Below are 15,555 nucleotides of genomic sequence, written 5' to 3'. Positions count from 1 at the left end.
TTTAACTGTTCAATAGAGTTTATTGAAGCAATGTATAGAAATAGAAATTTATTCGAGAAATGTAAATCACTGTTCGAGCCAGCACCATTAATGTATATTAATATTTTTAAGACACTTCCATCTTCCTTTAGAACATCTTCATTCCATTCAGTTTTACAATCAGGAAAATATTCAACTTCCAAATTCGTGACTCCTACCATCAACAGTTCTGGAATCAATTTCTTAGATTTAACACTGGACACTTGCACAAAAAACATTCTTCCAATTTATGCGACGAGCTTTAAGGTCAGCATGTATGTTGCTAGAGGCATTCCTCTGTCATCTGATAGTGTTAAGGTTCTTGAAAGAAAAGTGTATGTTTCCCTAATGTCAAATGGGGAGCACATTTCAAATATTTATCAAATTTCAGCATTTTGGAACCCAAACAAAACAGATGAATGGCAGTTTACCAATGAGTTAGACAATCGAATTCTTGTCAGAACAATGACAGAAGATGTGAATGCACAATTGGTGTTTGAATTTGTTATTGTTGTTGAAGGTGAAAAGGGGCTATATCATGAAATAACTTGTGGACATGCAAACTTTTCAATAATGAACGGTGATTATCAAAACCAAAAGAATTATGAGTTGTATTTAATGGGAGGGTCATTAACTCAGCCAGTTGATATTCCTCAGGAAGATATCATATTTAACAGACAAAATGTTGTTGGTAAGCTTGGAATGCTATTCAAAGGAGTACCAAAGCCTCACTTATCCCTTAGAATTTCTCTTGTTACTTCACCAAAAGGTCAACAAAAATTCTGCCATTGTCCTCCAAATGTCATTATGGAGCTTGATGGATGTGAAATTGTAACAACTTATAGAAAAATGCTTGCAAAGAAGCTATTCCCAACAAGAGTTTTGGATGACAGAATGATTGAGAGCAATTGTTGTGAATTGAGATGGTTTCCACATATCATGGATGACCATGAGTTGTGGCTGTTATTCCTAGAAAAATGGAAAGTATTACTGACAGCTTCCAGAAAAACCAAAGATAAGAAACCTCATGAAAGATTGCTTTCTAAACTTGTAAAGGATGTATACAGTGTAAAGTTTTGTACTAATATTCCAAGACAAGTTGGAAGGCAATCAATTCTCAGTCTATTCTATGACAATCCAAAGGAAATCTTAAACTCAAACGGACTTATTTTCAAACCATTTGATGCCTCAGAAACTATTTTAAAACCAATCTTTAATAAATAAAAAACTGTAAATAAATCTCCACCTCAATACAAAATGAAAAAGTCGAGACAATTAAGAAAGGTAGGTTCCGATTTGATGATGGTTTGAAACAGAATACAAAAATTACTGGTAGGCATTAACGGAAGAAGAATTGAAGGAATTTAAGGAAATATTTGATCTTGTCGATACAGATGGAGGAGGTATGATTCAATATTGTCATTTAGTAGTAATAACAAGAAATAATTATTGAAAATCTTTTTGATTCGGAATGTAATAGGTTCTATTCAAAGAGAAGAATTAAGAACACTCATGGAAACGCTTGGATTGAACCCTACTGATGAACAATTGGATGAAATGATGTTGGAAGTTGATGCGGATGGTTCAGGAGATATTGATTTTAGTGAATTTGTTACAGTCATGTCAAGAACTGTCGATGCTACCTATACAAAAGAAGAACTCATTAGAGCATTCAAATTATTTGAAACAGAGGATCTTGGGCAAGGGTTTGTAAAATCAAATTTAATAGAGAAAGCTCTAGTTCACTATGGTGAAAATATGTCTCTCGACAAGGCTACTGAACTATTATCAATAGTTGATCCAGAGGATGCTGGAAAAATCAATTACATGGAATACATTAATATGATGATGAACAATGAATAAAATTGAAAAAAGTTATTTATTTGACAGTGTAGAATCGTATATACTCAAATTGGTAACTCTCATCTTTCCTTGATTATTCGATGGTGGAGGTGTCTTTGTGTCAACATTAGTAATTGGTGGAGGTGTTGAAGGAGTTGTTGAAGTATTTCTTCTGGTTCCTGAAGGTGGACTCTTTCTTCTTCCAGTTGTTGCAATAGTTGAAGATCGTCCAGTTTTTGTACTTGTATCCTTGGTGTCCTTTGGAGTTTTTGGTGTATCCTTTCCACTTGATGGTTCTTTTGGTGTTGTAGGTCTTGTTGTTGAGCTAGTTCCACTAATTCCAACACCTGTCGTTGATGTTGTTGCTGTTGCTGTTGATGAATGTGGTGTTGTTTTTCCTGAATCTTTTGAAGAATCCTTTGAGGGGTGACTTGTACCTGGTGTAGTACTACTTTTAGCTTTCTTTAAAGCTTCCATATCCACCAAAAGATTAGTTTTAGATCCAAGTCTAACAAACGTTTCTTCATCTTCTTTCTTCATTTCCATATACATTTGATCAATTTTCTCTTGATGATCCTCTCCAAACTGTTTAATAAATTCAGTTTCAATATCATGAAGTCTAACTCTAATATCTACAATCTCCATTGAATGTTTTTCTCTCTTCTTTTCTTCATCTTGAGCTGCGAGTTTAACTGATTTGATTTTTTCTTGCAATGTTCTGAATAGTTGTAAATATTGATAACAATAATTGTGAGTGTAACTTACTTGATTTCAATTTCTTTTCTTTTTCTTGTGTCTTGCAACATTTCTCTGGCGTCGTTAAGTTCTTCCTCAATCTCTGCTTTAGCTATCAACAAGTAAATATTCATGAAATATTCAATAAACTTACCATCCAATTCTTTTTGATGATTGTCCATTTTAATTTTCATCAATTGCTCGTTTTTAGCATTCTTCTGCTTTTTATCCTCCATTACTGCCGTTATTCTATCTTGGAAAAAGTCAATTCTTTTCTGTTCCTCCTTAATTTGAGAAATTATATCTGAAGCAGAAGAGTCTGTTTCTTCTGTTATTACCTTAATTCGTTCATTGATCCTTTCCACTTTTGAAGTAGTTTCAAGTCTAATATTTTCTTGATATTCGAGTTCTTTTGATGCATCTTGAAGAAGTTTTTGTACATATTTCAATCTAATTACTTCCTTTTTTAACTTATTTGGTTCAATCAACATTTTATCAGTCTTATTTCGTTGTAAAACCTTCTTAATTTTCAAATAGGTTGGGTGGTCTAATTGATTTCCCCTCACATCAAAAGACATGAGTGTATGATTTTTTTCCAGCAAGTCTAGAACTGCCTTTCCAGCCTCTATTTCCAACATTATTCAGCAATGGTTCGAAAAAAACTTACCTTCAGAAATATGATTGTTGTGTACTTTCATATACAACAGAGTTGTGTTACATGTCAAAGAAAGACAGAGGGATACAGCTCCTTGATCACCAATTCCACAAGAATTCAATTCCAAGTTAACTATTCCACATTGGTCATATTCTACACATTTTGCTAAAGCCTTTGCACCACTATTTCCCACTCTATTATTACTCAAATTTAAAGAGTGTAAAGTATTTTGAGGACAATTAATAGCCTGTGCAATGGTAATTATACCTTCCTCAGTTATTTGATTTTTACTCAAATTCAAGTAAACTAAAGTATGTTTACATGACAGATAATCTGCAACATATGATGCTCCTTCGTTTCCAATTTCATTTCCAGCCAAATTAAGTACAGTAATGAAAGTATTTTGTTTAAGGAAGTTACATAATATTTCTGCACCTGTTTGTTTCAAGCAATTATTTTGTAATAGTAAAACAGATAGGTTTTTACAGGTGCATGTTAATTTTCCAAGACTTTCAGCAATATCTACAGGTAAATCATTTCCGTGTAAATCTAAATATCTCAAATTTGAATTACCTTCCAATGATTGAATAACATTGACAGCAGCTACAGAACCCATATTAGTTTGTCCCAATCGTAAACAGCTAATTGTCTTATTTTCATCAAAAGCATCTGCTAAAGCAAAGAATGCTTGTTGAGTTTTTCTTCCTAGTTGAGAATTTCTATTAAAATCGAGAGTATGTAAAGTAAAGTTTGATGATAAAGCCTCGGCAATTGAAACACCACCTTCTGCTTCAATCTTATTTGCATACAAGTCTGAATCACTACTTCCTAGTATCAAAGATTCTAACTATAATATTCAAGAAAATTGATATAAGTATAATTGATATAATATAAATAATATACTAATACATACTTTACAATCAGGTTTTTTAAGGTAATCAGCAATAAGGATGGCTGATTCTGATCCTAAATCATTACTACCTAAATCAAGTATTTTTACAGTATTTAATGATTTTAATTCATCTATTAATGCTTGAACGCCCTTGTCTCGGATGACATTTTCATGAAGATCCAAAACATGAAGAGGGCTATCTTTACTAACAGTTTGAGCAAAATACCTTGCTAAACTATTAGCTGTTGCAATACCAATTCTTTGAGATCTTAAAATAAATTTTTCCTCAGTACAATTCTTTTCCAATAATTGTTTTAAATTCAAGGCTAATTCTCTCTCGGGTCGCTGCTGAGTATCACTACAATAGGAGAGAAATATTTCAGAGAAGAATTTGTCCAACATTTTTTAAGGGATGTTGAGAGGGATGAATAAAAATGTTGCTGATGTTGTTTGTTTTTTTTGCCCTTGCTTGTTATTATTCAGTTATACTCTCCTATATGAAAATAACAACTATTGAGAGAAAATTTTCAACCTCGCTCTAAGCTGTTGTTGCATTACAGTAAACTATTTATGACAGATTGATGGAGTAAGTTATTAAATCAATTGATGAGAGAGAATGAAACACCTTGTAATATTTATTTTAGTACCACTATTGATGTTTAATAATGAACCCGTTCAACCATCATGTTCGGTAGTTAATATTCTTAAAAAAGGTTTGAAGAGATAATTAATGGTTTTTCCTTAACTGGTCATTTTCATAAAAATTGATAAATTCTCGAGTTGTAAACCATTATCAATCAAGCCTTACCAGAAGACCAAAACAATGAACATTACAAAGCCTTTTAGTTAAACTGCCTTCTCCAACTTTCATCCCAGCCTTGTTGCTGCCTTCTTAGAGTGGAAATAACTCATCAAACATTTCATCAAAAAATGAGCATTACTAATCAACAGCAACAAATGCAAGGCTCATCATCATTACATCAACCATCGAATCATAATACGTTGGGATCGGATCATCCGAATACAAGAAATGATTCTATTATTTCACCCGTAGAAATGACTCCAAATATTATTCATAAATTATTGTTGGAAATGGATGAACGTATTGATAAACTTTTTCAACAATTGGATGGACTTGAAAATAATAATAATAATAATACTAGTATTGATTTAGAAGAGGAACATTTGGAAATGACAAAATTAATGGGATATATTAAACAAGAAGTAAATTATATGACAAAATGTAAGAAGAATTTAATTTGTATTCAATTAAAACTCACCATCAAAAGCCTCTCCATCATCAAAACAATTACCTGTAAAAGAAGTGGAAACTTTAAAACGATCGGATTCATTCTCTACCGAATCTAAAAATCTCTATGTAAAATCACCTGTTAAAACACCAAATCCAGAACAAAAAAGTGGAGCAAAAACAACAATACAAAGAATGAAAGATCTTAAAGATCAATTCAATGCTCAATTTAAAAAGACAATTCAAGCAAAGTAGGTTTATTTCAATATGTAGACTACTAATATATCAACAATATGATGTTATTTATCTCATTGTAATATTATTTCAATAATGATAGACAACCAGATAATAAGAAAATTGTTAGAAAATATTTATTTCACAGAGATGCAGTGTTTGATATTAAAATGTCACCTGTTTGTAGTATTGACACATCAACACCACTGTTTGCAACAGCTTCAGCAGATTCAACATGTTGTTTATGGGGATCTAATTTTTCTCATCTTAATCCATTACTTGTTTATAAGGGACATAGTGGAGCTGTAAATAGAATCAAATTTCATCCAACTTCGCAAATGATTTGTTCTGTTTCAGGTGATCAATCTGTACATTTATGGAAATTTGCTGATACTTTAAAACAAAATAATGCTCTCACTTTAAATCAATCAACAAGTGGACAATATGTTGGAGAAAATGAATATGATGATGATTCTAGTAATAGATTTAAACCATTTAATAGACATTCTAAATTACCATCTATAGATAATATTCACAAAACAAGCACTGAATTTGATGAATCTTTTAATGAAACTCAACATGATTTATTTACACAAGATTTATTAGATAGTCATATTGATTTTAAAGCTTATCAAAATGAAGGTGTAAATACAGATAGTGAAAATGATGATAGTCTTAACGAGTTACAAAAATATTATATTACTGAAGGTATGTTTTATTACTTTGTTCAATATAACAACAACAACATTGATATTACTTTGTGAATATATTGTTAAAATCATAACCAATACTTTAGAGGGTGTTCAAGGTATGATAAGAAATAGGCCAACCTATCTCAGAAATCCACACGTAAAAAATACAGAATCACATAAGGGTATCATTTCTAGTTGTGATTTCACCCATCACAATCGTGGTGATAATATTATTACATCATGTTGGGATGGTTGTGTTAGAATGTTAGATTTGGAATTAAGAGAAATTCAAAAGATAAACTCACCTGTAGAAACTGCCTACCTTAATGATGTTACATGTGCTTATCAGTCATCATTAATTGCTTGTGCTTCATCTGATGGTAATGTATTTTTATGGGACTCTCATTCAGACTCAAAATCTCCAATTTCGTCACTCAAATCCCATTCAGATCCTGTTAATTGTGTTGCCTTTACTCCAAGTGATAGATTCATTATAACAGGAACAGACAATGGAGAGTTACGTATTTTTGATTATAGAAACATGACAAAACCAGTCAAGACTATTCCAATCAAATCAGGAGGTGTCAATAATATTTCAATATCTGAATACCACCAGAGAATGTTAGTTTCTTTGGATAAACGTGTGGCTAAAATTTATGATTTGAGTGGTCATTGTCATAATACATTGAGAGGTCATGAATTGATGGTAACCAGTGCATGCTGGTCATATGATGGCTCGACAGCATTCACAGCGAGTATTGATAGACAAATAATTCAACATGATGTGACTGATGGTCAATCTCAATCAGTTTATGGTGAAGATTAATCTTACCTTAACGATTGTCAAAAAAACATGTAAATTAAAAATTGATTTTTATGCAGGATGTCTATTTAATCAACCCATAAACTAATGCATCCCTGTAGTTTATATGGTAATTGTAAAAAAATTTAATTCTTGGTTGGAGCAGTGCTTGATGGAGATTCAACCTTTTCATAAGTGTATTCTTCGAGTCTATCTTCACGGAATTTGAATGTTTCCATATCGTGCAACAATTCTTCGAATTCCTTATCTTGTTCTTGCTTGTGGACTTGAGCCAATTCTGAGAGTTCAGCAGCAGACTTCTTAATAGATTCTTGTTCTTCTGGAGTCAATTCACGAAGTTTCTTAGCAGGAACACCAGCCCAAATTTCACCACCTGGAACAATAGTTCCTGGTGTCACAACAGCACCTGGTGCAATCATAGCTCCTCTTCCAACAACAGCACCATCCAAAACAGTGGCACCAAAACCAATATAAGACTCATCTTCTAAAGTACAAGCATGTAAAATAGCACCGCTTTCAACAGTAACATTATTTCCAATAATTGTTGGCTTTTCGTGGCCAACCTTGCCTGTACAGTGAATAATAACTCTGTCTTGAATATTGGTATTTTCTCCGATTTGTATAGAATTAACATCACCTAATATTTGATAAATTTATCATCATTCACAATATATAAACCTACCTCTTATAACAACATTGTACCAAACAGATGAATTTGGACCAAGAGAAACTGAACCAATAACGCTGGCATTTGGAGCAATGAAAGATGATGGTTGAACGGATGGTTTAAAATTCTTGAATTTCATAACTCTTCTAGTTCTATTTACTGTATATATTTGATGTATTTGTTGTTAATATTAAAATAGATTGATGAAAATTGTATGATTATTTGTTAATAAAGAGTCATCATTATATTATTGTTGTTATTAAAATTAATTTAAAAAAATATAGACACTAACAATCTTCCTTGTATGCCAAACTTCCTTGCAAGAAACATCCAACACGATCCATGGCTTCACCTGCTTCACGAAACAGGGAACCAATTAAATGACGCATAGATTGCTTTGGTACGTTCATTCTATATTTTTTGAGGTTATTTTTTTTTACAATATTTTTTTTAAAATCCAAAGCCTTGGTTGGTGCTGCTATTGAATAGTTGATTTTCTCTCATCAATTTCAATGGTAAATTGATATGATTGGAGTGATGAATAATATTCTCAATAATTACTTTTTGAAAAATTGATATTAATTTATTTTCATATCAATGACATTCTATCCATGATATATTTGATATGATTTATGAAATTGTTCATTGTAACTTTTATACTAAACATGAAAGAAAATGAATTATTTTTTTATAGAAATACCAAACACTCAATGATAAAAAACATGATAAAAAAACATAAGATAAAAAACATGAATTAAATTTCACTTTCAATGTGATGATGCTTAGAACTTTCTTGTTCTTGATTTAATTTTCTTCTTTCCATTTCTCTTCTATTCTTTTCAACTTCATATGCAATTTCAGGTGGCATTCCATTTCTCTGATCATGTTTAGCTAAAATATTAGTACATTTCAATTTAGAATGTCCAAGCATAAAACCTTCACAAATAGCAGTACTATTTTCTTCAAATAAATCAGGTAAAACACCTTTATATTCAATTTCAATATCATATTTCAAATCTGTAATTTTAAATATTGTAAGAAAATTATTTTCACCATGTTGAATTGTTCCCTCTTTAACAATACCTCCAATTCTAATTTTACGATCAGGTGGAAAATCTTGACGATTATCCATTACTTTAGATGGTGATACATAATAATTCATTCTATCATTATTAGTTTCTACTATAATATATATTACAACAGATGCTATTGTAAATATTATTGAATATTTAAGTGTTTTTGTAAATTTATAAGATGATGATGATGAAGAATTGGAATTATTAGATGATGAATTAATAATTCTAATACGTTGTTGATTCTTATTAAAAGTATTATTATTATTGGTTGTATTAGTATTATTATTTAATGATGATGATGGAGTACTTTCAACATCTTCGGAAATGACAAATTTTTGTTCTTCTAATTGTTGTTGAGTACTATTATTATTATTATTATTAATATTAATATTATTATTGGATGTACTAATAGTATTCTTTTGTTCCGTATTGTTATTATTATTGTTCAATTGAAGAATGGAATGATGATGATAATTATTTACTCTATTAAATCCATAATTGTTATTATTGATTATAATTGATTTGAATGCAGTGGAAGAACTATTAATAGTTGTTTTATTATTATTCAATAATTTCAATAAATTAATGGACTGTTTAAATTGTTTCATTTTTTTTTCCAAGTTAAATTTTAAAAGAATTACATTTTTAAATTTATTAAATATATTTTTATTCAACATAAATTTATCATTAATTAAATATCATACAACAATAAAAAACCAATGAATAATTTATTATCAAAGTTTAATCATTAATTTAAACTTAAATATTTTGAAAAAACCAATTGAGTAATAGAATAAGTCAAAGCAGGTGAACTCCAAAATGGAAATGTTTCCTTTTCAAAACCATTAAATTTGGTAGGTACAGATTCATTAAACCATAATTGTTTTAAATATAAATCATATTGTTGAGGTGAAATTAAACCCTCCATACCAACAATTAAATCATCAGTAATCATATTAGGATCAATTGGTTTTAAAATAGTACCATTTAAAAATTCACAATAATTCATTGGATAATAAAATGGATAATCATTTGATCCTTTCACTGATCCTGAAAAGAATGCATTTTCATAAATTGACCAAAATGAAAATAAATTTTCTTGTAAATATAAAATTCCATTTTCAATTAAATTTTTAACATGTAATGGAATGGATGGATTCCATACTCTTCTATTATTTTCTAAATTTGTCCATGTATCTAATAATGTTGATAATGCTAATGATGTTGAAAATAATCTATCTTCTCCTAATTCTTTTTCTTTAAAATCTCCTAAAAAATCATCCCAATAAATTTCATTCTTTTCATTCTTTTTAGATAAATTTAATAAATTATTTGTAATATATTTAATTAAAATATTATCAAATATTTTAGAAATTTCTAATAATATTCTTGATTTAGTATTAGAATTCTTTAAAAGGAAACTAGTTCTAGAAATAAACCAATAAAAATCATAAACACTTGGATAATAAACAAGTGATAAATCAGGTCTTTTAGATTCAATTTCATTCATAATTGAATATTCAATTATTTTACTTGCATTTAATAACATTTGTTCTATAATTGGATGTGAATCTAATAATAACTCATTTCCATTTAAAGTATGTGCAGATACTCCAAATATAAAATTAGTTAAAACACTCAAATCAACATTATTAACATTAAATGGTTGTGCTACTGCTGGAAATCTATCTCTATCTTGTTTAATATCCATTAACCATGTCATTGGTAATTTAATATTTAAATTATTTTCAAAAAATTTATGAAAAATAAAATAAGATCTTGGATCAATAATATTTTGATGTTGTTCATTGTTCACTTTTTGATGTTCTTCTTGATGTTCTTCTTGATGTTCTAGTTGATTATTATTATGATTATTATTATGATTATTATTAACAATTAAATGATAGGCAAATCTTTCATAAATTTTAAATAAAGAATCATAATCAACATTTTTAGATTTCCATAAATTAATTAATTCTTGATTATTATTTAAATATTTAAATAACATTGAACCTAATGCTAAATTACATGAAGTATCATCATAATCAGCTGGAATATGAAAAGCTTGAGCTAGAAATTGAAAACTTTCAATTAAATCTTCAACTTTTTCTAATAAATTTTCCAATTTTAGAAATTTTAATAATTCTTCAATATACTTTTCCATTGAACCAAATTCATTTAAAGGTTCAATTAAATTAATTGGATAAGCTTGATAATATTTTGAATTTGGTAATAATTTTTGAGGCCAAAAGTTATAAACTGGAACACTTTCATTAAAATTATTATCATGATATGTTAAAATAGCTTTAATTGCTAAATTTAATCTATCTAAATTTAATATATTTGTAATTTTATTACTATATTTAGAATTAGTAATTAAATAATTAGATTCAATTTGTGTTAAAATAACAAAATTAGTAACAAACATATTCAAATCAGGTATTTTAGCATATCTTCTTAATAAAATAGATTCATAATCATATCCACCATTATTCATATGAATATATGATTTATATAAACCTGCTTGTTCAGCAAATTGAATTGGAAATGATTTAAATGGTAAATCTTTTAATGATTGTTCATTTGATATATATTCTGTTAATTTATTTGTCATTTCAATAATTTTATTTATATTAACTTGACATGTTACCTTATTATTGTTGACATTGTTAAATAATAGTATTACTATAATAGATAATAGTAGTAGAATAATTAATAGTGAGTGTGGTCTTGATGATAATTTGTTATGGATTTTCATCTCTTTTCTAATATATTGGATAGTGATGAAAATATTTTGACTGGTGTGATGATGAATTCAATGATGATAATGAGATGATGAACTTTATAGCGCAACGACAATAATTGTGGTGGTGATGTGTTGTTGTTGTTGGAGATTTTTTTAAAAACAGAGAGAAACGCGATTGTATCTGTGATAAAATTTGATTGGATGAAAAAACTCCTTCAAGATTTTGTGGCGTTTCACCACCATTTTGTAATCTTCATTTGTGATGGTCACAGTGGAGTTTGGTTGTGAATTGATAATGTTCATAATATTGATATCTAGATAGTGAGAAGTAAAACTTGAAAATATTTTATTTGATGTTATGTGTGTTTGTTTTTTAATTTCAAATTGGAATATTGACTTGCAATTATTACTTTATCAATTTGAAATTTAAATATAAATAATAAATATAAAAAATAGAAAAATAAATAGTAAATAAATAGTAAAATAAATAATAAATAATAATAAATAATATAAACTACATAATAGGGCATAAAAATTAAACATTAATTGAACCATCTTTTTTAACTTGTATTCCATTTGAATTAATTAATAAAATATCAATTAAATGAAAATCTCTTAATTGTTTTAATTTAATTCTCCATCCAATAATTATAGCAATAATTAAAAAAGTTATGGCAATTGCAATACATAGAATACCAACAGATCCTCCTAAAAAGGCAGGTGAAGTAACATTTAAATTTTGTAATTCTTTTAAATTTTCATAAATTGAAAATGAAATAAAAGGTGAAGTTAATGGAGTTGTATTGACATGAATATAAACATGAATAAATTCACCATTATTTGGTATTTTTTCTAATAATTGATAATCATTAGTATTTCTTAATATAGTTTGATTTAAAATATTCAAATTACCAAAATAAGAATCTGGTATATTAAAAGGTTCGGAATTAAATAATCTTATTAAAGATGAACAATATACATCACCACCCTGTCTATAACTTGAATGTTGACAATGATAATCACGTTGTTCTACAACAGCCTTCGTTCTCATATTCAATAATTGTACCATTTCACCGTAGTGAACTGTTTCATTAAAGGAACGAATAAACATCCACAAACAAAGTGATATAAACACAAAATCAACAATCAATATTATTAACAATGATGATAGTATAAGGTATCTGTGCTGGATGCTATTGTTGAGAGTGGTCACTTTTTTTTTTAGGCTTTGATCGTCTTTATTGACTCTTAAACAACATCTCTCCAAGTTATTTTTACAAAAAATGCACGAAAGCAGAAAGGCGCCAAACCATTTCAGCTGAGTAATGTGGAGAAATGGGAAATAAGGTTTTTATTACTCCATACACCACTCTTAAAACACAATAATATTCAATAATATATACAATAATACTAGTGGAGGAAATGAGATGATTTATAAATTAGTATTGAATAATAAATATCTATTCTAAATATCTTGTTGGAATATCTTTTTAAAATCTTATTTGTTACCGTTTAATGATTTCTTCATTAAATTCGTTGTAATAGGGTATATTAAAGAATCTTGTCATATTTCAATCGAACTTAATCATCCTCATTATGCCAATCAACCCAATGGAGAAACAGTATTTCTACAGTTTCATTGTAAGAGTGGAAAGGTAAATCTTTCCTTTGATAGTTTGCTTATTAAGAATTAAGGACATTGACAGTTTCATCTAATGAAATAATAAATAGTCAATGATATTAAGAAATGTAAATCAATGGGTTATTACATTCTATAACCAATTCACAATGTAATATTATAAACCATTTCAACATTCAAAAAGAATACTATTCAGTTCCAGTAAAGAAAGGAATTAACATTACGAATTAAAAAAAAATGGCCAGAACACGTATGGTAATCATGCACAATTTTTACATTATCAATTTTTCCATGCTAGAAAAAGCTCTTTCTAATATTGAAATTTCCTCTATTAACAATTTAAATTTGGAAGAATTAGTTTGCTCTCTTCCTCACGTTTCATATAAACAACCTTTTTATGCTATGAGGGGATTTCCCATTTCCGATTTTGATGATCATTTAGTTTTATTTACTCTGAGTGATGATGATAAAACTAAAATTTTAATGTTTTCAGGAGAAAAACGAACAATACAATTTAATGATGCATGTTTTGCAGAGTATCAGAATGTTAGACCCTTTGAACAAATTAATTCACTAATGAATAATGTTCATCCAATTTACTTGACAAGATATTTGGAATTGTGTGAATTTGATTGTTATGTGAATGATAGAGTTTTAGTTAATGTATTGGGAGAACATTACAAGGATTATTTGAGTAATGATGAGAATGATAGTAATAATGAAAATGAGAATGATAATGAGTTATCATATCCACCACCACCTTCTAAAAAGACTAAATATTCCTCTGAGGATGATGAAGAGGAGGATAGAAAACAACATCTCATTGAAATTATTAAGAGAGAAACTTGTAATATTGAATGGGATGATAATTTATTGGATGCCTTTAGGAAAATGTTGTATTCTATTGATTCAATTATTGATCATACTGAAAGTCCATTCATCAATTTAAGTCCACTTGTAAATAGTCATGACATGATTTATTGTATTTTAGAGTTTATTGGAAATGTGAAAACTCTTTTCAATTTTGCAATTTCTTGTCATGATTTTTATGAGATTTTTAAACAAGCCAACAAGAATAATCTATTGCTGAAGAGAATTGTAAAAGATATAGGTATAGTTTACTTTTAAGAGTAGTCAACCAATTAATTGACTTGTTTATATGTTAAATTAATAAATTAGATGAACATATATTTTCAATTATTAATCCACAATTATTTAAATTATTATTTTTTTGAATTATTATTTAATGATGGAGATGATGATAATAATGGATCTAAATAAAACTTTTGAATATTAATTTTCATGTAAAAGAATATCTTCAACAATATTATTGCTATTAACAATTAATTAATTAATAGGAGCATTGATGAAAATGACGTCAGATGTGATTTAATATTTTCTTTTGTTAGCAGCTCATGATGAAGATTACTTTTGCTCATCTTGAAGCCTGGCCTTTCCTCTTCTTTCGTCATCCAAAGCCTTCTCCTGTGAATCTTGGTCCATAGGCTAATAAAATTTTATTGTTATTGTTGTTGGTGTCATCACCATCATCATATAATAGAAGCGCCCAACGGATGAACAACAATAACAATAAAAAAAAAATGTCTAAAAAGCTTGTTCAATTACAATCACAAGTTATAATACGTGAATTAACATTGGCAAGATCACAAAATGATTATAAACAATCATCCGAATTAGAACAATGTTCTAAAAAAGCACAAGAATTAGGATGTAAAAATTTAAGTGATTGTTTACATGTAGAATCTAAAATACAATATTATCAAATGACAAGTGATTTAACAATATTACAAGATTTAAATAGTAAAATATTAAAATTAATAGAAAATAAGAATACAAATATAGTAGGAGAATATTTTAATATAATTTTAAATAATAATTTAACTAATTTAGATGTTATTTTAAATAGTTATAAAGATTTAGATGTAATTATGAATATAAATAATATTGATTTATTAAATGGTCAAGTATTTAATTTACAAAAAGATTTACATTTACAATTACCATATATATTCATTTATTTTAAATGTTTATCTATTAAAAAAAGTAATATTTTAATTGATCATTTAATTAAATATTCAAATATTATTGATAAAATTGATAGTTTTAATAATTATAAAATTCAATTAGAAATTTTTAATCAAATTGAAATTTTATTAAAAAATAATATTGATCAAGGAATTAATTTAATTTTAAAATTAATTCAATTAAAAAATTTATTACAACCTATTATTAAAATTAATATTTTACAATTATTATCTAAATATTA

The 15,555-nt window shown here is 27.8% G+C and overlaps 8 protein-coding genes across 8 annotated transcripts; 3 read left to right on the top strand and 5 right to left on the bottom strand.

Moving 5' to 3' along the window:
- Nucleotides 1-483: 483 nt before the first annotated feature.
- Nucleotides 484-1,242, top strand: NAEGRDRAFT_71176 (uncharacterized protein; the record flags this gene model as incomplete). Its single annotated transcript, XM_002673620.1, has 1 exon — nucleotides 484-1,242. The coding sequence occupies one exon, from the start codon at nucleotides 484-486 to the stop codon at nucleotides 1,240-1,242; it is 759 nt and encodes a 252-aa protein (XP_002673666.1).
- A 651-nt stretch (nucleotides 1,243-1,893) lies between these two features.
- Nucleotides 1,894-4,544, bottom strand: NAEGRDRAFT_71175 (uncharacterized protein; the record flags this gene model as incomplete). The annotated part of the gene is made up of 5 exons (XM_002673546.1): nucleotides 1,894-2,578; nucleotides 2,626-2,707; nucleotides 2,750-3,220; nucleotides 3,263-4,097; nucleotides 4,164-4,544. 5 exons carry the CDS (start codon nucleotides 4,542-4,544, stop codon nucleotides 1,894-1,896), a joined length of 2,454 nt encoding a protein of 817 aa, XP_002673592.1.
- Nucleotides 4,545-5,072: 528 nt separating this feature from the next.
- Nucleotides 5,073-7,143, top strand: NAEGRDRAFT_51425 (uncharacterized protein; the record flags this gene model as incomplete). The annotated part of the gene is made up of 3 exons (XM_002673619.1): nucleotides 5,073-5,385; nucleotides 5,983-6,333; nucleotides 6,728-7,143. 3 exons carry the CDS (start codon nucleotides 5,073-5,075, stop codon nucleotides 7,141-7,143), a joined length of 1,080 nt encoding a protein of 359 aa, XP_002673665.1.
- Nucleotides 7,144-7,179: 36 nt separating this feature from the next.
- On the bottom strand, nucleotides 7,180-8,222 carry NAEGRDRAFT_56279 (gamma carbonic dehydratase). Its single transcript, XM_002673545.1, has 3 exons — nucleotides 8,100-8,222; nucleotides 7,823-7,966; nucleotides 7,180-7,777 (listed from the first exon to the last, which is right to left on the bottom strand). Exons 1-3 carry the CDS (start codon nucleotides 8,215-8,217, stop codon nucleotides 7,266-7,268), a joined length of 774 nt encoding a protein of 257 aa, XP_002673591.1. The 5' UTR covers nucleotides 8,218-8,222; the 3' UTR covers nucleotides 7,180-7,265.
- Nucleotides 8,223-8,561: 339 nt separating this feature from the next.
- Nucleotides 8,562-9,491, bottom strand: NAEGRDRAFT_71172 (uncharacterized protein; the record flags this gene model as incomplete). The annotated part of the gene is made up of 1 exon (XM_002673544.1): nucleotides 8,562-9,491. The coding sequence occupies one exon, from the start codon at nucleotides 9,489-9,491 to the stop codon at nucleotides 8,562-8,564; it is 930 nt and encodes a 309-aa protein (XP_002673590.1).
- Nucleotides 9,492-9,631: 140 nt separating this feature from the next.
- Nucleotides 9,632-11,497, bottom strand: NAEGRDRAFT_71171 (uncharacterized protein; the record flags this gene model as incomplete). Its single annotated transcript, XM_002673543.1, has 1 exon — nucleotides 9,632-11,497. The coding sequence occupies one exon, from the start codon at nucleotides 11,495-11,497 to the stop codon at nucleotides 9,632-9,634; it is 1,866 nt and encodes a 621-aa protein (XP_002673589.1).
- A 667-nt stretch (nucleotides 11,498-12,164) lies between these two features.
- NAEGRDRAFT_71170 (uncharacterized protein) lies at nucleotides 12,165-12,698 on the bottom strand (the record flags this gene model as incomplete). Its single annotated transcript, XM_002673542.1, has 1 exon — nucleotides 12,165-12,698. One exon carries the CDS (start codon nucleotides 12,696-12,698, stop codon nucleotides 12,165-12,167), a length of 534 nt encoding a protein of 177 aa, XP_002673588.1.
- Nucleotides 12,699-13,505: 807 nt separating this feature from the next.
- NAEGRDRAFT_71169 (uncharacterized protein) lies at nucleotides 13,506-14,396 on the top strand (the record flags this gene model as incomplete). The annotated part of the gene is made up of 1 exon (XM_002673618.1): nucleotides 13,506-14,396. One exon carries the CDS (start codon nucleotides 13,506-13,508, stop codon nucleotides 14,394-14,396), a length of 891 nt encoding a protein of 296 aa, XP_002673664.1.
- Nucleotides 14,397-15,555: the final 1,159 nt, after the last annotated feature.

This window comes from Naegleria gruberi, assembly GCF_000004985.1.
Source record: "Naegleria gruberi genomic scaffold NAEGRscaffold_45, whole genome shotgun sequence".
In the NCBI taxonomy this organism is placed as follows: Eukaryota; Heterolobosea; class Eutetramitea; order Acrasida; family Naegleriidae; genus Naegleria; species Naegleria gruberi.
The sequence above is the reverse complement of the archived record's forward strand: the minus strand, read 5'-3'. Positions and strand labels throughout refer to the sequence as shown.